We start from the raw sequence: 23,159 nt of genomic DNA, 5'->3' as shown, positions 1-23,159 counted from the left end.
TTTCACCGTTAAAATATATAAGCAGTCATGTCTGTCTCTAAAATACTCACTTTCATTCTTGGCCATAATTCACAAATCATGCACAAATCTTAAGAGTAAGCACATTGGTACAATGGCCCAGCAGAATATTCTTTTCTGTTTACAGTCAGTTGCAACATGGGGAAATTGGAACATAGGAAATTGGAACATGGGGAAATTGGAACATGGGAAATTGGAACATGGAAAAAAATTGCAACAAACATGGGAAAATTGGTAGTTATATTATAATAATAGTAAATAAACTTACCTTGCAGTTGCAGTGTAGAATTTTTGCATAAGATAATACAGGATACACACTGGTAAAGCTGCCAACAGGAAGTAAGGTGTCCCAATACAGTTCACGATGATTGCTCCCAATGAAGCAAAGGCACAACGTAATAATGATTCATAGGTGGCTGGAATTTTCTGGAAAAAAAAAATGAAAACATTCTAAATATAGAAACATATATACATTTCAACAATTCTGTTTAAGCCACAGTTTTAAACCATAACCGCTGAATTTCTAAAAATGAAATAGTCAGACTTTCAATTTTTTGGGAGGAGAGGTTTTAGGTTGCACCAACACAGTATAGGTCACATGGCTTTTTCTGGCTTTACTGGTGAAGGAAGACCTCAGGTGACCCTTTTTGTATTATCTCATTCACAAATGGGTACCTGAGAAGAACCACCAACCATCTTTAAGCTAGTTAGGTAACTACCTCACATGAAAGATGCTTGCATGACTTGAACCTACAGCATAAAGAGGCAAATGATTTGAAGTCAACTACCTTAACTACTCAGCCACAGACATCCAGCTCCAACTTTAAATTTCAATCAGTTCATTATCAATTTTGGGGTGTATGAAGTGTATCACTGTCATTGAATATCCATCATTCAATTCATTACTTAAATGGTTTTCACTATACTACTATTACTTGCTTATTAATTTAATACATTGATATTTCATCCATATTTGGCTCTCAACATTTCAATACAAACTGTTCTATTTATCACAGTCCTAAAGGTGTCTATTCTGACAATAGATTAACTGATTCAAAGAAATACATGCCCATTATACAAATTTGATAGTGTAAAGCGCATTTTTTTTTTTTAATTCAAGATATAAAGTTATTGTAACCAAGCAGGTAAAGAAGAGTCTGTAGAACCTGGTGTTGGACACAGAGAAGAAGTTTCTTGTTGTAATCTCTTGCAGTTTCATAGTAATGTCCCGGACAAAGTTCAAAGTGTAAAAATGATCAAAGGGCAATAACTCCAATAAATGTTACATTTAGGTATTAGGTACGATAACATAATCTCACCTGATCAATTTGACCTACGTTACCGGAGAGGTAACTGGATTAGAAGTCATCGACTCTAACCCCTCGACCATGAAGGCGGTATGTATGAAAAAGCAGGTAAATTAAGTGTTACAGTTAGGTATGACAACATTATCTCACCTGATCAATTTGACCTACATCTGATGAAAACCTATTAATGATCCTCCCACTTGGATTTGTATCAAAAAATCTGAAACAAAAATTCATCATACAGTATTAACGCTACACCTCTTTTGAAGAAATTAACATTTGATTCACTCATAACCATATTTGAACAAACTGTTCTAACTTTTACAAATATCAAAATTATACTGATGTTTTAACATGTGCTTTATTTCAAAGATGAGCCTTTAAATACACAAGATTTCAGTTTGGAAACAAGTTCTTATGACAAAATTTAAATCAGAATTTGATACAAATCTAATTATTTGACATTATTGACAATAAGTTCTTCCCTGTGACAGGCCTTGTAGAAGATCAGTTATTCTACATGGATGGAATAATTTACTAAAACACACTTTATGTCTTTCCTCACAAGTTGGAAAGGCATCGCATAACCATAAATGCTTTTTCACATACCAATTATTACCTCCCCTGGCTGCAATTTAGGTGGTCATTTCTAATATATCATAGGCTTAAGATAAAATGCTCTCTTTAAACTCAATAATATAAATAAAAGTACATAAAAGTATAGGTACCTCATAGGGACATGTAATACAGTATTGAGTAAACCGACATGCAGATTTTTGGCTCCTCTGATCCCTGTGAGCTGGAACGCGAACCCTGATATTAACGTGGCCAATACAGCACATATGGACAGGATTATATATGTTGGTATATACTCCCAGTTGTCAAATGTCTGTAAACATAAAATATAAAATAATTAGGAAGTAAAAGCAAAACATCTTGGTTAATGATTGATTGAAATTCTTTTTGTCAATGTTTAAATTTTGTATTTTTGGATGTAAATCTAAACAAAGATGTTTTACAATAGTACAATGTCTTTATCATATTTATCTAATAACTCATGAATATACTTTAAGAAATTTTTAAGAACTTTAATAATTTCAAACATGAAAGAATCATCTATCCAAACTGCAACCCTAATCAGTATTGATATCAGCATCTATACAGATAAGGATTTATTCAAACACATTGATATGAATAATTAAGTTTGGACTGCATTTCTTCTTCTTCTTCTTCCAGTATAAGAGCCGGGATCCAAACGGAACGTAATGAGGCTCTGCGAAAACTATGTACATGGTGAGATGGAACACTCTTCCGCTCAGCGATAAAAGTTGTAAAAACTGATAAAAACTTTATTTACAGAGACGTTGTGAAGTGAATTTAGACGGAGGCCGGCAGGCGCGCGCGGAAAGCATCCAATGTTTCCGCGGCGGTGACTGTTGATGCCAGGCCATTCCAATCAACAATTGTCCTGGGGAAGAAGGTATTTGTATACATCCTGCCAGTGGTGCGTTCTTGGTAGAAACGTATACGTGTTCTACTGTCACTGGTGTTCTTCTTGGATTGGTTACTCAGTGGTAGGTACTTGTCCTTGGGGATGTCTACTAGGTCATGTTGAATGCGGTAGAGCATGCCTAACCTTGCTTCCTTCCTTCTCTGTTGGAGGGTATTCCAATCCAGGATCCTCAGCATTTCTGTCATACATCCAGGTGTTCTGGATTTATAGTCATTTTTGACAAACCTGGCTGCCCTTTTCTGGATCTGCTCAAGTGAATCTATGTGCGTCTGAAGATGAGGATCCCAAACCGTTGCTGCATATTCAAGACCTGGGCGTACAAAAGTGCAGTAACTTGCTGCTTTCAGTTGTGGTGTACAATCCTTCAAGTTTCTCCTCACAAATCCCAGTGTTCTGTTTCCTTTGGCAGCTACATTCTGTATGTGCTTGTCCCATGAGAGGTTGTTGGAGACAGTTACACCAAGGTATTTGCTGTGGTCCACTGATTGCAGGACTTGGCCATGAAGTATATACTGGTGTTGGTGATCTATCTTTCTGTTTGATGATATGTGTAATACATAGCACTTGGAAGCATTGAAGCGCATAAGCCAGGTTCGTTCCCATTGTTCCAAAGCTTCAAGATCCTGTTGCAGCCTTGTCTTGTCATTTGTACTCTTGATGACTCTGAACATGAGGCTGTCGTCCGCAAAGAGTCGGATGTCAGATGATGTGCAGTCAGGCATGTCATTTATGTAGGCCAGGAACAAAAGTGGACCTAGAACGGTTCCCTGGGGAACGCCAGATATAACATCATCTTGGTCAGACTTGGTGCCTTCAAGGACTACTTGTTGCTTGCGGTTGCTCAGGAAGGATTTGATCCACTGGTTTAAGGGACCTCTCACGCCATAGAAATCTAGCTTGTAGAGGAGTCTGGAATGAGGGACTTTGTCGAACGCCTTCTCGAAGTCGAGTAGAATGGCGTCTACTTGGGTACCCGCTGAGAGATACTTGGCGATGGTGTCAACTGTTGTTAAAAGTTGAGTTTCGCATGAGCGACGTTTCCTGAAACCATGCTGGTTGTCTCTCAGTATATGGTTGGTGTCAAAGTGTGACATTATATTACTGTGGACAATGTGTTCCAGGATCTTGCAGGTGATTGATGTAAGTGAGACGGGCCTATAGTTGGCCGGGATGTGTGTATCTCCCTTTTTGTAGATGGGTACTACATTTGCATCTCTCCAGTCCTGAGGTACTTCAGAAGAGTCAAGGGAGAACTGGAAAAGGCGGGTAAGTATTGGTGTCAGTTCATCAGCAGCTAAATGGAGGAACCTGGTCGGAATCTCATCAGGGCCTGCAGCTTTATGGCAGTTAAGATTTTGGAGTAATTTCCGTACTCCTGGTTCCCTAACTGTAATAGATGACATGCTGGGGTGGCTACTTGGTCCCTTGTCAGGTAAGTTCTCTGTGGGTTCTCGGGTGAAGACAGAGCTGAACTGCTGGTTCAGTATACTGGCCTTGCTCTTGCTGTCACTCCGAATGAAACCAGCAATATTCTTCAGGGGAGCTACACCAACCATTTCCTGACCCTTGCTCTTGATGTAGGAGTAGAACTTCTTCTTGTTGTCTGGACTACTGTCACTGATGATGTCTTGCATATACTGCCGGTTTGCTCGTCTTGTGTGCCACTGGACTTCTTTTTGCAGTCGCTTGTAACGATCTCTGTCTCGTTTGGAGTTTGATTTCCTAGCTTTCTTAAAGGCTTTTTGTTTCCGTCGAATGGTTCTTTTGATGGTGGAATTCATCCATGGATTTGTATATTTAGAACAAGTGAGTTTAGATGGTACTCTCTTGGTTATAATTTCTGTGATCTTTGTTTTAAAAGCATGCCACATCGATTCAATGTCTGTGTATGGGGTGTTCTGGAATTCGGTTGCTAGAGTACGGGTGTCTTCTTTGATGGCATTAAGGTCCGCCTTCTTCCATAGTAATATTTTCCGTCTTGCTGGGCGTGGATGGTATGTTTGGATCGAAGTGTCGAGGAGCACAATGTCATGATCGCTGTTCCCTATCGAGGGCATAGGTTTACATCTCATCTTGAAGCTGGGGTGGGTGGTCAGGATCAGATCTAGTACCTTGTCTTTCCTGGTTGGAAAATCCACTAATTGTTCTAGGTTGGAGTCAGCTATCATATCTAGGAAGTGTTTGCTGGTGCTCTGTGGGTACTGTGATCCAGATATGTTAAGAGTTTTCCAATCTATGTCTGGTAAATTGAAGTCTCCCCCAATAATAAATATGCTGTTCTTCGATTTGGGCTTCAAAGTTCTAATCTCTTCTGTTGATTTTGAGAGGTATTCAGAATCAGTCCTGTTTGGTGGTCTGTAGTAGGTTGCTATTGTGATGTTTTTGGATCCTGACTTGATGGTGCCACTAACCAGTTCTGTGTTACTGCTCTTGTAAATGTCGTGTAGCAGGAGATGGTGTTTTGCCGCTATAAGGACTCCACCATGGGGGTTTTCAGGTCTGTCTCTCCGCTGTATGTCATAGCCAAGGTCACTTGGCAGTATTTCGCTAGAGGCCACTTGACTGTCCAGCCAGGTTTCAGTGCCTAAAATAACATCTGGGTCGCAGTCTAGTATGATTGACTCAAGGAGTTTCCCCTTCTTACGTAGGCTCTGGAAGTTTATATTAAGAATGCGTAGCATGTTTTTCTTCGCGGTGGATTTGGCTGAGGTTTGCTGAGGCTTAGGTGAGGAGGTAATTATGTTTGCACCAGAGAGGTTGAAGGTAGAGTTGCTGTGTTCAGTACTCACGCTAGATCTGGACTGCATTGATATGTCTGAAACACTGTATGAAAAAGAGGGGTTGGGTTGATCATCTGTATGGTCATCAGCTACGACTGAATATACTATTGAGGAGTTGTTTGGTTTGTTGCAAGATGGGCATGACCAAGTGTCTGTGCTCTCTCCGAGTCTGCTATACATGGTGGTAGACATACCCAGGCAGGCTTTATGTATCCACTGGTCGCAGTCATCACAGGCTATAGCACGTTGCTCCATTTTACATGCTCTTCCGCATATACCACAAGGGAACTTTGGGCGGCGAGGGCCAGGGTTTGTTTCAATCCCACTTAGCAGCAGTAGAATCAAACCCAGTGAAGATCTATCCTGGATTGCTGGGCGATCAATAAGCCATTTACTCCTAACATGACGCATCCAATAATAGAGACAGAGATCTGGTGGGTGGGGTATGGACAAGGTTGCTGTTGATGTAGTTGCCGGTCTTTGTTGATGAAGTACTTCATCAGGGAATTCAAAATGCATATAAAAATTACTGCATACCAGAATTGTGAGTCCAAACAGCAGTGGGAGGGCCAGATAGTGTTCTTTTCTTTTGTTTACATCGGATTTCATGGGCGCCGCCATTAGAGCCTCGTTTTGGTTTCAGATGGCAAAAGTGGAAAAAATCATATTTTGGTTTTAAAAATCGAATTTCAGTGAAAATTTTTGCTCAAATAGGAGGGTATAATGTTCATAAACATTAAACAATCAAAATCAAATGTTAAATGTCCCTTTGTTTTCTGCAGATTATAAATAAATTTAGAGTTGCAAGGAAGTCGGTTGTTTCATCTCACGCATGCGCACACACGCATTTATTGTCTTCTTTAACAATGCATAATAAACCACACTAACCACATTAAGCAATTCAAATAAAATAGAAAAAGACAGAATTCCTAAAGAAAGCCCAACACGGAAAAACTAAAAATGTTGCAGGCTCGGTTTGAGAGAGCCTGTTCATGGACGGTACTAGAAAGTACATCTTATTGTCCATGCCCTCCATTACCGGTTAAGGCAGAATTCAACACAAAATAGTGGAATTTTTAATTTAGAAACATACACAGATGTGTTCATACAGTTTATTCAGTCAAGACTTCATAATTTATTTTCATTTCGACACAAAATTTAGATTATTCACAAACATTTTAGGTTTGGTCTGGTGTAATATTTGAACAACTTACTTGCGTAGAATTATGAGGTTCAGACTTGACGAACTCTGTTGATTTACTCGCCCAATGTGATACCCAAATATTAGTACTGACTAGAAGTGTCTGATTGGTTAGAAGAGTGAGAACGGAAAATAATGCAAACGGTATTCCACACGCTCGTATATGACTAAAATATACCCGTATGCTCACTGAACCAACTTCTCGATGTTCCTTCTTTATAAGTTTTCCTACCTCAGGTTTACTCTCATCACCATGCTCTGTAAACAAATGTAAATGACAGAGACTGTGTATGTTCTTTTTAAGTGTGTTTCTATTGTGCTTTTGAGAAACATAATTAAGATTACTCAACAACTTTAAACCTACAAGGAAAAACAACATTTTACTGTTAATAGCAGAGGGAGACTGCATCTGTCTTAAAACAAAAGTGGGCACTTTAGTTAAACCATTAACCTTCCAAGGCTTATTGGACGTCTTTGTTAAAACTTACAAGAGTGAACTATAATATTCCTTATGGGATATTATTAAAGAAATCTATATAACAACATGGTCAAACCTTTATCATAATCATCGTCTTCGTCTTTAACTTCACCACTTTCATTTCCTGAAGGAGATTCTATTGAGACTGGTTCACTAACTGTTGACAGCTGAAATTATTCCCATACCTTATATTAACATTCTGGTTCACTAACTGTTGACAGTTGAAATTATTCCCAAACCTTATAATAATATTCTGGTTCACTAACTGTTGACAGCTGAAATTATTCCCATACCTTATAATAACATTCTGGTTCACTAACTGTCAACAGCTAAAATTATTCAGATACCTTATAATAACATTCTGGTTCACTAACTGTTGACAGCTGAAATTATTCCCATACCTTATAATAACATTCTGGTTCACTAACTGTCAACAGCTGAAATTATTCCCATACCTTATATTAACATTCTGGTTCACTAACTGTCGACAGTTGAAATTATTTCAATACCTTATAATAACATTCTGGTTCATTAACTGTTGACAGCTCAAATTATTCCCATACCTTATGATAATAATATTCTGGTTCACTAACTGTCAACAGCTTAAATTATTCCCATACCTTATAATAATATTCTAGTTCACTAACTGTTGACAGCAGAAATTATTCAGATACCTTAAATTAACATTCTGGTTCACTAACTGTCGACAGCTGTAATTATTCTTATACCTTATAATAATATTCTGGTTCACTAACTGTTGACAGCTTTAATTATTCCCATACCTTATAATAATATTCTGGTTCACTAACTGACGACAGCTGAAATTATTCTGATACCTTATAATAACATTCTGATTCACTAACTGTCGACAGCTGAAATTATTCCAAAACCTTATAATAACATTCTGGTACACTTATTGTTGACAGCTGAAATTATTCCCACACCTTATTATAACATTATTATCAATAATATAAGTTTTTTTTTCACAATACATGGCCCATTTTATAAGAAATGAAAATTGATAAAAACATGTCAAACTACATTCAGGGATGAAGTTATTTTCCGACATCATTTGGTTTATTGATGTCATATCTGACATCATATGATATAGAGGATATTTTTTTGTTTGTGTGTAAGATGAAATTTTATTTCATCGAGTGGGCTTTAAAAACAGTATTCTCAAGAGTGGCGTAGATGAAATAGAATTACATCTTACACAACAAACAGACAAATTTTCTTTTTATTTTATGCTTTAAAACAAGTTAAAACGAAATTTCCATAATTTTAACGTTAATATTAAAATCTGTTTTCCCCATGGAGAGCCCCATTTAGAGGGAATTTCTCATTAAAAACAAGAAGTCTTGAGCTGGGAAATAAGTCCGCCAATCAAGGTTAAATGACGGTGATATTTATTCATTTTATTAAAAAAATATGAATGATCGCTTGTTTTAATAATAAAAACAAACAATTCTTGTAGGAGAAAAAGTCCAACCATCCATCTATATTTCTGTTACTTAATGCGAATTTATATTAGACCTGGCTTTGTAAAATGTAAGCCGCAGCCATTTTTTAAAGTTGTGTTTTTCATGGGAGGAAAATAATTGTGTAAGATTCAGAAGGATATAATTTGGATTTGTTAGTCATACACCTTTTTAAAAGAAAGAAAACTTATTTGAGGATTGTAACAGACAAAAAATAAGTGTTGACAGAAGTGAAAACATTCAGAAAAGGAGCTAGGAAAATGGAAAATTTGGAAGCTTAATGCTAAGGCATTGTAAGGAACGCTGGGTTGTTTTACTTATTTTACGAGTGATGGCTGTCAATGCTTTTCAATTTTTCATAAAGCATACGGCAGTTATTGCTCGTAGGATACTTTAATATGCCCAAATGTCATCAAGAGCAGTTTAGCATGGGGAAGGAATGTATTTTTCAGAGTGTAAAACGAAACAAAAAAATTTAGAGACAAAATTTTGTGATTGGAATTTGAAGGAATAGAAGTAAGTTTTATCTCTTTATTTCTTTTGACATTTTAGTTATTTATCTATTTCAGCTTTGCTATTTTTTTTAACAGCCTGATATTGTCAGAATTGTCAGTAAAAATTAAATTGAGGTACCACATGGGGAAAATCTTATAAAAGTAGTTTTGTCATTGAAAAAAGTGAAATTATATTTTGATAATTTTCACTGTGAAATTATCAAATATAATTTTCACAGATAAATCAGTAATCCACTGAAAAGCATAAAATAAAATGATGTATAAGCATTCTTTTTTTATGCTGTGCATATATCGTGTAATAATGCACTTGATTGTCCTATCTTTTTGATAGGGGAATGGTGTGTAGTGTGTTAGAACATTAATATTAGCAAATATCCTAATTTTCATACAACTGGTTATATAAAAGTATAGTTTTCTTGTAACTGTCAGCATAATAGTCTTAATAACTTTATACATACAAATAATAACCCAGTCTGATCAAAGTATACTGACGACATTACTGACTAAAACTAACGAATCAAACAATAGCATCACTCTATACCTGACATAGCCATAACATGTTTGGGAATCAACGTTTGCAACCTATATAAAAGGGAATATGTACACATGTTGTCAAAGCATTATGGAAAGTGCAAATTTAATATTTAATTGAACTATGCAATATGTTGTTTGATATTATGAAGATATAACATGTATACAATGTTTAGTTTATTATTGTCAAAGTATCAAATACAAACAAAGACAAAAAAGTCATATGTATCAAAATTTTGTACATATATAAATTATATTACACATTTTCTTATAACAAAAGAAGAGCAATCATACCTTGCCATTACTTTCTTTGACAGGATCTTCCTCTATAGAAACCTGACTCTTCTGGCTAATCTCACTGAACTGTCTCACAGGTAGGTGATCTATTGTTCCATCTAGTGTTTCTGAATCCTTACGTCTGTCAAATACAATAACTTAACAATAACACAATCACGCCTTTCATCACCTTGCATTATAAAACATACCCGTGCCACTTTTGCTGCTCCATAAATATGGTATAGCACACCAGTGCATATATTTTAACACAATAAAGTACTGGAAACAAACTCGATTTATGTAGTGAATTTGTCATGCTTTAATCATGTGTAAGAGGTTCTAATATCAAAATGTAGGAATTTCAGCAACATGTAAGGATTGGACCTGATCAGATTGTATCAGTAAGCAGACTGGACTAGAGTTATACAGGTTGAAAAGGCTTAATATTCCCACTATCACTGTAACAGATTATAGTAATAAGTTGGTGTATCTTTTTTATTCCAATTTCAACACATTTTTGGTCATATCTTTGCTTGACAGTCCATCTAACCTGCTTTCCAGGATAACTAACCAGTAATTACTAATGCAGACAAATTATATCCCTAACCTGTCTAATTCTAATTATCATTTAAGTGGATTACAATCAGAATTTTCACCACAGCATATTTGTTAACAAAAGAGCACATGTGAAAGTTTGTGGATAAATCTAATGTCACTCAAGTAAAAGGTCAGAGTAGAGATCTTTTAATTTAACTGTGAGTGACCGACTACTGATCCCACATCATGATATTTTTTTCTAATCAGCTTTCAGAGATAAATGACCATTAGACTCAATTGCAATGGTGTAACCTCACAAATGAAAGTAGAAAAGAACTTACACAGACTCTGCTGCCTTGGCATCTTTGAGAGCTTTTCTCCAGGATTCATACAAATCTGGGTGTGTCTTTTTCACCTCTGTTAATTTACCCTGACATGCTATCTCACCATCCTTCATGACTAAAACCTGTATTATTAAACATATAATAATATAACACAAGATTGTCATCAAATATGATAATTTTAGTGACACATATAAGACTTTACAAGATACCCTAGCAAAGTTAATGTTAGGTATCTGCAACATATAATTATAAAAGATCCTGAATAATTCTGATAACTTTTTGGAAAAGTTGTAGATAGGGATGGGTGGTATAATGGCTAAAGATGCCTCTAAACTCAGTGACCATCATTTGAAGCCCTGCTCAGATTATAATAATATTTTTTCAAGGCTAGTCGCAGGCAGCAGACTTGAGGTTGATGGATCAAAAACTTAAAAGTGTGTCACAGACATGGATAGCTTTTATTATTCTTATTTATAGTCTAGCAAAGAACCATGTCTTTTATATCATATGATAAATAGAGGACATTCAGTAAATGTGGATTTAATATTGAATTTCTTGAAAGAGATGAATAAAACAATATAATATTGTTTTATTCAACTAGTTGAATAAATTTAGTATTGAATCTACAAGAATATATTCTTTTTGTTATACATTGTATATCTAAAACAAGAACCGGTTGAACAGGGTGATGCTCCCCGAGAAGGTTCTGGACACAGGAAAGTATAAAAAAATGAACAAAGGGCAATAACTCCAAAAGTAGGCAAGGCAGAGTTATGCTTTTTTTGCACTGCACTTCTATTCAATGAGATCTATCTATCTATAGAGTTATGTCCCTGGTAAAATTCAAAGTGTAAAAATGAACAAAGGGCAATAACTCCAAAATTAGACCAGGCTTTGTTTAGGTTCTTTAAGCATTGCAGTTCTATCCAATTATATCTAGCTACCTACAAAGTTTCATGTTGATATTTCTAATAGTTTTAAAGTTGTCCCGGACAAAAGTCAAAAAGTAAAAATAAAACAAAGAGCAGTTACTTCAAAATAAGGCAAGGCAGAGTAATGATTCTTAAGCACTGCACTTCCATCCAATGAGACCTATCTATCTACAAAGTTTCATGTTCAGATATCTCTTAAAATTTTAGAGTAATGTCCCGGACAAAGTTCAAAGTGTCAAAATGAACAAAGGGCAATAACTCCAAAAGTAGGCAAGGCAGTGTAACAGTTCTTGTGCACTGCAAACCTACTTAATGAGATCTATCTACCTACAAAGTTTCACGTTGATACCTCTTATACTTTTAGAGTTATGTCCCTGACAAAGTTATAAGTGTGAAAATAAACAAAGGGGGATAATTAAAAAATTTGGCAAAACGGGTTATGGTTCTTGTGCACTGCACACCTACTCAATGAGATCTATCTACCTACAAAGTTTCATGTTGATACCTCTTATAGTTTTACAGTTATGTCTTGGACAAAGTTCAAAGTGTCAAAATAAACAAAGGGGAAAAATTCAAAAATTAGGCAAGTCAGAGTTACGGTTCTTGTGCACTGCACACCTTCTCTATGAAATCTTTCTACCTACAAAATTTCATGTTGATACCACTTATAGTTTTAGAGTTATGTCCCAGACAAAGTTCAAAGTGTAAAATAAACAAAGGGGGATAATTCAAAAATTAGGCAAGGCAGAGTTACATTTTTAGTGCACTTCAAACGTACTCAATAAGATCTATCTACCTACAAAGTTTCATGTTGATACCTCTTATACATTTAGAGTTATGTCCCGGACAAGTTCAAAGTGTAAAAATAAACAAAGGGGGATAATTCAAAACTTAAGCAAGGCAGAGTTACCATTCTTGTACACTGCACACCTACTCAATGAGATCTATCTACCTACAAAGTTTCATGTTGATACCTATTATACATTTAGAGTTATGTCCCGGACAAGAAAAGGGGACGGACGGACGGACAGACGTCCGGCCGAAATGGAATAAAGGGCCATTTCTTTTGTTATTTTCTATTGTTTAATAAAGGGCCAATGGCCCCTTACTCTATTGTTACAGAATGATTTCTATTGTTCTCTTTTGTTCTGTTTACAGTTATATGGCCCCCTATCCCTATTCGGTAGTGCGGACAGCCGGACGGACGGACGGAGGGACGGACGAGGCGGCGACTATATGCTCCCCGAAAAAATTTCGGGGGAGCATATAGTCGCCGCCTTGTCCATAAAAATGAAGTTTAATGTCCGAAAGAGACGGTTTTTATTGACCACCTATAGAGTAACACTAACAGCATTCACCCTATCGTAAACTTCTGGACTCCAGGATATCACCTTCTCTTACAGGGCCTTTAAAGTTACATATATAATGCAAATGATGTCAAGTCAACGTGTTATTATACTTGCGTAATATCGTTTTTATAAAATGGATTGATTACACTCCTGCGCCCGAATTATTAAATAAACAGATTTACACTTTATGATTTATGTGATAAACTGACTTACACTATATGATTTGTGATAAACTGACTGACACTATATGATTTATGTGATAAACTGACTTACACTATATGATTTATATGATAAACTGACTTACACTATATGATTTAAGTGATAAACTGACTTACACTATATGATTTATGTGATAAACTGACTAACACTATATGATTTATGTGATAAACAGACTTACACTATGTGCATAGTTAAGGTATTGAAGTTGATGTGTGACTAGTATAACGGTTTTCTTTCTCCTCATCAACTTCTTCATGACCACGTCATCAAACACGTGACGACCCACGTGGGCGTCAAGGGCAGATAATGGATCATCCTGAAATGAAATAGAATATCGGATATCACTTGACATACGTTTAGTTCACAAGTTTTATAATCCAATTAATACTACTATTAACATGTTAAGAAAAACATTAAGCTAATTTTTTTTCTCCCTTTTTAAATGTAAGTTGAAACGATTTGCCAATATAAGCCGAAATGTAGTGACGAAGAGCTCATACAATGAAAATATGACAAGGTAATATGTTCATTAAATGTCTAGTAAAACTATGATACTATTGACCAATTTCAATTCATATATTATTCACTATAAGGCAACCTTTAAGTATTCTGTCACTGTACACAGTACAAACAAATATTGAGTATAACATACCATGATTATAATATCAGCAGTAGAATATAAAGCTCTAGCAATACTGATTCGCTGTTTCTGACCACCACTTAGATTTATACCCTGAAAATATATCAAATTACAAATCAATTAAAATCCAATTTATACCCAATCAAATTAAAACCACGAAACAAGTGATAGACTTATAAATCTTTAATTTTGGCATAACTGGCTAAGAAACATCAGACCAAATGAATGATTATATGATAAATATGACTAAAACTGGAAATAAGACATAATACATGTTAAAACCATTAAGTCTGGTGTAGTCCGAGCCAGTATGCCTCCTTCTTTCTTGGTATTGGCTTACGAGCCTAATCCCGAGGCTGCATACATATTGCTGCTGATGCGGGTCCTACTTTGTTGATAAAGGAGCTGAATTTAGTCACGTGGTATTAGAAACCGGATATAGGTCAAGTACCGACAATGTAAACATCAAATCGAAAGTAGAATTAATTTAGATCTTGCATAAACCGCGTTTACTACGTAAACTTCAATTAAAACAATCTTACTCAGCCATACAGATTTACTATATAATCTGTCACATTTTATATTAATTTCTACATAAAAACTAGAAATGTGTCATCATGCCATGGATGCCCCCGCATGCAGCCAAAATTTCAGATGTTATAATATTTAGTTCCAAATTTGTTTGCACAAATTATTTTTTTCATTTGCAGTTCAAAGCCCTTAAAACTTTTCAATGTTAACACAAACCATTTTCCTACAATGTTCAAGGCACTGAAATTATTCAGTCTTGACCTTTTGAAAATAGCATATTTCATATTTGTAGCCAAAATAATGGCTACATACATTTCCACAAAAGTATGAGTGCTGAAACTGAAAGTTCAAAATTTTTCCAACATTCAAGAAAGATAAGTTTGTCCAAAATCATTGAACCACGACCAAATTCAAACTTAAACTGTTTATTCCTAAGATGTATCTGTTTTATTTCCAAAGTGAAAGGGATATCACCATGAACAAATTCCAACCTGCCCATTCCTTTGACATATCCATATGTCAAATTTGAGTTGAATATGTAACACTGTTTGGTAGATAATGAACAGAAACTGTAAATTTCATTTTATTTTCAATGTGAAAGGGGCATAACTCTGCCAAAAATCATTGAACCATGACCAAATTGGCACTTGACCTGTATTTTCCCATGAAATGTCCATATGTCAAATTTGAGTTGAATGTGTGCAACCGATACTAAAATAATGAACGGAAACTGATGATGACGGAATGACAGAATGAAGGAATGACAGAAGGACGGAACAGGGTAACACTATATGCCCCGGCCATTACTTGGCGGGGGCATTAAAACACTTTTAACTGCTTCTTTTCCTAAGATTCATTACATAAACAAAAGCTGAAACGGTTTACTGTAGATCATAACATATGAATGTGTGTGTTTTACCTTTTCACCAATTTCTGTAGCATCACCGGCAGGAAGACTGTCTATATCAGGCTGTAATGCACATGCCTCTATCACTTTCTGAAATCTGTAATATAAAACCCTAGTATCACATCTCAAAACCATACACTCTCATTTAAACCTTTTTTTAAATTTTTTGATATTAAACAATTCTAGGAATTGACGTATCCCTCTCCTGTTAGTTCTTAGCATGTATATTATACATGCAGATTAATTTTTCAATAAATTTCATATAAATTTTCTATTTACAACAATGATATATATTAAAGAAAGGAAAAACAAATCTTGAAAATTCTAGTTTGACTGCAATTAACTTATCTGCTTTTTCTTCCTTTTCTCTTTTGGTTTTAAATTTTCTATTAACAATTTGCTACAATTTTTGAGATTTTTTGTGTCATATATTCAATTTTCTCAATTATTTGAATGCTAAATAACCAGGATATTTAGTTGCTTACAAAAGAAGAGATAAATATGAATATGTTACTCCAATATGAATATGTTACTCCAATACTTGACAAATGAAATCAAATGTTCACCTCTTCCATGAGTATGAGTTTCCAAAGAGAATATTCTCTTTCAATGTCTTGTTTAGTAACCATGGTTTCTGTGAAACATAAGCAATACTGGCGTTCCTGAAAAAAAATATATATTTCAAACTTTAAGGATAAATTTTCACTTCTTCACATGAAAAGAATTAAAGTTAAATCTAGACAAAAGTGTTCATAAAGGATGTAGTTTCCAATTATCAAAAATGTTCCCGTGATGTTTGTGAGAGGTCAGATGAAAGCCAGTTTAAAATGGTGATTTTATCTCGTGTAATCATTAACTAAGCATCAGTAAAAGCAACATGTTAAAACAAGAAAATGTTATCAAATAAACTTAAATTTTTTATTTTTCATCATCTCCCTAAAAAATAGTTACATTTATCAACGATCTCCCCATAAATCTCAGTGAAAACATTGATATTTTTCCAAAATCATAATAATAATAATAATATATATAATTTTACCTGCACCACTGAACTTTGCCTGTCACTGTCAACATCTCTCCTAATAAAGCTGATAATAGTGATGATTTACCACTGCCAACAGTACCGACCACCATAATTAACTTCCCTGAAATATATCAGTCAAATACATCATAATACGTTTACATGTACTGGCACTTTAATATTTAATATTGGCTAATCAATTTCACAATCCATTTTTACCTTCCCCATATAGGGGGGGCGGGGGTTTATACATTTTCCCTGAAACTTAGGACTGTTCCAAATTGAAAGCTGGGCAATCCCTTATACAATCCAGCAGGTTCCATGTTATAACAAAGCCAGATGAGGTAATATGAATGGTTTAAAACTGAAAATACTTTCAGTGTTGCTTATATATCTATAAACCATTTAAAAATTAATATATTATAACTGAAATCATATTGCCTTATTTACCTAATAATGATAATAAAACTAGAAATGTGTCATCATGCCACGGATGCCCCCGCATGCAGCCAAAATTTCAGATGGTGCATTAATTATTTTTTTCATTTTAAGTTTAAAGCCCTTAAAACTTTTCAATGTTAACACAAACCATTTTCATAAAATGTTCAAGGCATTGAAACTATTCAGTCTAAACCTTTTAAAAATAGCATATTGCATATTTGTAGCCAAAATAATGGCTAAAAGTAAGAGTGCTGAAACTGAAAGTTCAAAATTTTTCCAACATTCAGGAAAGATAAGTTTGTCTTAAATCATTGAACTACAACCAAATTCAAACTTAAACTGCTTATTCCTAAGATGTATCTATATTATTTTCAAAGTGAAAGGGACATAACTCTGCCAAAAAATCATCAAACCATGACCATATTCCAACTTGACCTGCCCATTCCTTTGACATATCCATATGTCAAATTTAAGTTGAATAATGTAACACTGTTGGGTAGATAATGAACAGAAACTGTAAATTTCATATTATTTTCAAAGTGAAAGGGGCATAACTCTGCCAAAAATCATTGAACCATGACTAAATTCGAACTTAACCTGCGCATTCCTTTGACGTATCCATATGTCAAGTTTGAGTTGAATGTGTTGTACGGTTGGGGAGATAATGAACGGAAACTGAAAATTTTATATTATTTTCAAAGTAAAAGGGGCATAACTCTGCCAAAAATCATCGAACCATGACCAAATTCGAACTTGACCTGTATTTTCTCATGACATATCCATATGTCAAGTTTGAGTTGAATGTGTTGTACCGTTGGGGAGATAATGAAAGGAAACTGAAATTTCATATTATTTTCAAAGTAAAAGGGGCATTACTCTGCCAAAAATCATCGAACCATGACCAAATTCGAACTTGACCTGTATTTTCTCATGACATATCCATATGTCAAATTTGAGTTGAATATGTGCAACCGTTCTTAAGATAATGAACGGAAACTGATGATGACGGAATGACAGAATGACGGAAGGACGGAATGACGGAACAGGGTAACACTATATGCCCCGGCCATTACATGGCGGGGGCATAAAAAATATCAATCTTGTTTTATTCTAAAATGTAAAACAAAACGTACCACTTGGTATTTGAAGATCAATGTTTTTCAGGGCTAACTCTTTTGTTTCCAGATCCCAGGAAAATGCCCCACCGGACACCTCTACAGCATACTGGGGATCACACTCCTGAAGCTCTTCTATAGACACCCCGCTCATCTGTCGCCGGCGGTGATGGTGATGATGATGATCACCCACGGCTGATAATGTGATCGCTAAAATATAAAAAATTTTAATTTTTTATTACAGGAGTCCAAAATCATTTAATGTTTCCTATCAAATAACTATTAAGTAATTATAGTTAACCGGGTATATTAAATAGACAAATGTGTTTGTTTCTTAAAGACATTAAAGCATGATGAGCAAGGTGAAAATGATTATGCTGTCAATAATTATTTAATCTAATAAGTCCTCTGTCAAAAATTCATATCAACAATAGGTGTATAATTTATTTATCTATCATAATTTCTTTAAAAAAAAAAAATGATTTTGATTTTTTCATTTTCTTTTTAATTGAAATTATCTCTTTTTTTTTGTTTTTAAATGTTATTTCTTTATTTTGTTACGGTTTACAGACATGTATAATTAGTTGAAATGAATATAGTAAAATAAAATGAAAAAACATGGTAAAATACACAATATTGAAAAAATAATAAAATAATGCATTGGTATACATTTTTTTTTCTCGTTTTTTTCTTCTTGTTTTTTAATTGAACTACAGGAAATGTACAAAAGCATGTTGTGTTTTAACATAAAAATAAAACATCAAAATGGCAAAATTTAAGCCAAAATTTTGCACCAGATAATATTATAAGATTTTTAAAGTTATTCTTACCCCATACATTTTATACATATATTAATATGTTTCATAAAGAAGTTAAAATAAAATGAATAAATCTGTTTATTGTATAAAAGCAGGCATTATGTGCAAAGGTGCTATCATGGTTACGATAATAAATAATTGGAAATTTAAGTAATATCTGATTAACTCATGGTTCAACATTACATTGCTTTTGGTAATAATTACTTTTCTATGCAACAAGTAGTTCGAACAGACTGTGTCTCCATTACAATCTCTTATAATACTGTAAGCTTGTTATTTTTATCATTTTTATCTTGAAATAACTGGGAGTCTAAATTCAACAAAACAAGGCAATTCAATCACCCCTGAATAACAATTTACCTAGATGATGCTTTTAATGTGAACAGTGATTCTTCATGATGACTAAAACTTTCAAAAGATAAATGCTTTTTTTGTGGTGTTTTTTCTTTTTCATGTGCACTGTTAAGGTCATATATGGGGATTTTCTAACTTTACTGGTGCAGGAAACCATAAAGTGCCCCTCTGTTTATTGTTTATTATCAAATACTACAGGAGCAACTGGAGTAGATTTTTTATCGTCAACATTCTGTAAGCTTCAACACAATGTCATGAAATAATCCCAAAATCCCAGGCAGGATTCAGACTCACAGGGGTGAGGGGCAAGTGGTTGGTTCAAAGTCAGTTACTGTACTTCTGTGATGAAAATGTTTTGCTGCTAATAAACAAAAATCTAAATATTTCTTTTCACAAAAAAAATTCAAATTATAAAAAATATATTAGATCACAATAATCCAAAAATTTTCAAATTATAAAAAAAGTAATAAAGCACAATATTTAGTTAATGACACAAGTAATGTACATTAAGACAAAAAAATCGATAAAAAAAAAAAAGAAAAAAAAAAATCACAAAAAATTATTTCCTTTCAATTTCAATTACTACATAGATTCTATAAGATGGTTTCACATTAGTAAAATTTGTATTATTCTAGCACTCCTAATTGTTTTGTTTTGTTGTGTGTGGATAGTCAAGATTGGATATGGTCACTATATTATTAAATTAGCAGGAAAGATAATGAAGAGGTGTTAATCAACCATAAGAGGTGTTAATTAACCCAAAGGAAAAGATGAAAATCTCCATGAGAAATTCTTTATGCTTAAACTTTTGAAAAACAATAATAGTGACGAAATATGAAAAGAGCTGTCAATATGACAGCATGCTCGACAATTTCCTGTTTTAAAGTAAAACAAGAATGGATAATGTAGAATTTTCCTAATTTAAAAGGGCCATAATTCTATCACAATTCATGTTAGAACTAAGGGCCTTGGATAGCGACCTCCTATTATGCTATCAAATAAGTACGTGGAGTTTCAACCCATTCCCTTCAGTAGTTTTAGAGAAACTTACTTGCAAGCAAAAACTTAACTAAAGTAAGACATCAACACGTGGGTGAGTACAACAGCTCTCCCTATTCTACAAATAGACAGGCTAAAAATGTACTGTTAATAGTTAAAGAAAAATGCAGAGGGAATACAATATGTTTAATCTGATTAACATACTAAGTGATATTGTACAGGACAGCTGTGTAAAATTTACAAGAAATTATTATCTTTACTCAAGACCGATACAACTGTCACAGAAGTGACCAATACCCCCATCATCTCACGGACAGACAATTTATGGAGGTCCAATTGTCATTTATATATAAGATAAACATTTTAGCAAAGACTGAAGTAAGTCATAGAGTGTAGAATTCATAGTGTGGACATAAAATATAACCTTCAAGGGTGACCTTCACTTTTAGCCTGGCACAGCAGCAGCATATCATGTTGAGGTTAACATTTAAGGCCAAGTTTGAATAAAATCTTTCAAGGGTAAAGGATTTATAGTGTGGACACGAAATTGTTCGACATATGGCCTTCAAGGGGGGATCTGACCTTCAGCCAGACACAGCAGCAACACTGGTTCTGCTCATCATCTCGTTGAGGTGAACATTTTAGGCCAAGTTCGAAGAAAATCTAACAAGGTAAAGGATTTATAGTGTCACAGTAATTGTCTGACATTTGACCTTCAAGTCTGTCCTTGATCTTGAGCAAGGACATGGTTGGGTATGAGTGCTGCAACATTGTCTTGTTCAAAACACCTTTTTTAATCAAGGGTCATAACTCAGACAAGGATCATTCAACTGGAAAACCCATTAAATATGCACAAGTACTTGAGGTATCGATCAATCCTGTAAAGTTTCGCTTAAATTGCATTAGTAATTAGAAATAACAAAAAAATGGCCACAAAAAAAAACTAGAAGATATGTACAACTAGACTTGTTACTGATCATTCCTGAAAAGTTTGGAATAAATTGCACCAGTAGTTTTCGAGTTATCCAGACAGACGGACAGACTTTGAAGGATGTACTAACATTAAGATAGATACATGTAGGTGGCTATTCTATTGTTCTCCCTATCATTCTTTTAGCCCCATAAGAGCAAACATAGCCAAGTAGGGGATTTAGAAATGAGTGTGATCAAAGAAAAAGTTCAGTGACCAGTATTATTCCTGAAGGCATCTATGTATCCAAATGTTAGCACAGACGGATGGACGACAAAGAAGTTATTCCTTTATGTTGCCACTCTGTTGTAGGCAACACAAAAATCATTCCATTCCAGGTAAAGGACTAATAGAGTGGACACTGAATTATAAGACAGACTGATGTGACAAAGTGATTCCTGTAAAGACCCTCGGTAGGTTTATGTGGCTGGCAAGATAATAATGCATTCTGAATGATAATTGTTTACATAACAGCATTGCATCTTATGTGTATCAAATTTCTGTTTAAATTTGATTATTTTCCAGTTATAAATTTAACATATAGTTAATAGATCTTTTATGTTTTTTTTGTTGTTGTTTTTTTTCTTCAAAAATACACTCGTTCACATTTGTTGTTGACACTTTTCCCAAATGCACTGATTATTGTACACAGTTAAGATGCCATGCTTAACTTTTATCTGGTGATTAAAACTTACGTCTGTTTTAAATATCACAATATTCAAACAGATGAAAAAAATACACTGAAAAATAATACATATGTAAATAGATAGCAATCTCTTATATCACAACATTGATAATTTATATAATAAATGCACTTGTACAAAATAATCGTGACAAAAATATGTAAATTACTACTTCTTGGTATCATTCATACATATTTTAAAAAAACTGTTGCTAAGTTACAACAAAAATATACTTTGTACACATTGAAGTACATTGTAATTCTAAATTCTAAGTAATAGTACCATTCATACATTTGTTTATTGGAAAATAAAACTGTTGCTAGGTTAAAACAAAAATGCACATTGTATAGATTTTTCTCTCGCTAATTTTCGATACAATTTATATATTGGGGAAATAACTGTTTCTAAGTGACAACAAATATATAAAAATTAATTCTAATACTTGGTACCATTCATATACATTTATAAAATATGTTGCTAGGTTACAACAAATGTAGGACGATTTGCTTAAGGACTTGCGCTTGACCATGTAACACACTATAGACACACAATTTGGCACAAAAACAGTACAAACACATCAAAAAACACCATGTTAAACAAGAGGAGCTCATTGATGGCTCTCTTAAACTCTCACCTGGATGATATCAGGAACTACTTTTTTTCTTATGCATGAGTGAGCATTACTTCATGAATAAAATGGAATCTGTTTAGCCTTGATGAACTTGACATTGGCATAATGGGAGAAGTATCTTTTTTCATTTACCTTCAAACCAAACGGAATTTGTTCAGTCTTGGTGACCTTGAAATTTGTTAAATGGGAGAAATATCTTCAATTACCTTCAAACCAAATGGAATTTCACCTTGGTGACCTTAACATTATGGGAAAAATAATTTTTACAGGCACTTCCCTTCAAAGCAAACATCTTGATCAATAACTGGAGGCTCTACTCAGAGGAAATACTTGTTTATTGTTACCATAGCAACCACAGTTTAAGCTACTTGTAAGCAAGAAATAATTTCGACAACTATTATAGGACTTTATCTTTGAAATATCCCAAGTTATGTCAAGGTTAAAAGTGCAGTGTGACAAAGATGTTAAATTGTTAAAGGAAATAAATGAAATACATAAACAGGATTTTGTATATGTATGATGCATGACAGACTGCTTGCGATCCTGTTAGCTCACACTGGCAATATTT

The 23,159-nt window shown here is 34.2% G+C and overlaps 1 protein-coding gene across 1 annotated transcript in view; it reads right to left on the bottom strand.

The window, feature by feature from the left end:
- LOC132739113 (ATP-binding cassette sub-family C member 9-like) overlaps nt 1-23,159 on the bottom strand; it is a 57,999-nt gene that overhangs the window by 14,046 nt on the left and 20,794 nt on the right. Inside the window, exons 13-25 of the mRNA XM_060726765.1 lie at nt 18,155-18,346; nt 16,599-16,704; nt 16,126-16,221; nt 15,572-15,656; nt 14,134-14,214; nt 13,660-13,797; nt 10,979-11,103; nt 10,119-10,242; nt 7,374-7,464; nt 6,833-7,077; nt 2,054-2,214; nt 1,476-1,545; nt 287-444 (exon numbers count right to left, since the gene is read on the bottom strand). Of these exons, the coding sequence (XP_060582748.1) occupies nt 287-444; nt 1,476-1,545; nt 2,054-2,214; nt 6,833-7,077; nt 7,374-7,464; nt 10,119-10,242; nt 10,979-11,103; nt 13,660-13,797; nt 14,134-14,214; nt 15,572-15,656; nt 16,126-16,221; nt 16,599-16,704; nt 18,155-18,346 (1,672 nt within the window). The remainder of the gene's footprint in view (nt 1-286; nt 445-1,475; nt 1,546-2,053; nt 2,215-6,832; nt 7,078-7,373; nt 7,465-10,118; nt 10,243-10,978; nt 11,104-13,659; nt 13,798-14,133; nt 14,215-15,571; nt 15,657-16,125; nt 16,222-16,598; nt 16,705-18,154; nt 18,347-23,159) is intronic.

The sequence above is a fragment of the Ruditapes philippinarum genome, unplaced genomic scaffold (genome assembly GCF_026571515.1).
Source record: "Ruditapes philippinarum isolate M1 unplaced genomic scaffold, ASM2657151v2 ctg1016_1_1_1_1, whole genome shotgun sequence".
Taxonomy (NCBI): domain Eukaryota; kingdom Metazoa; phylum Mollusca; class Bivalvia; order Venerida; family Veneridae; genus Ruditapes; species Ruditapes philippinarum.
This window is presented reverse-complemented; position numbering and strand designations above follow the sequence as displayed.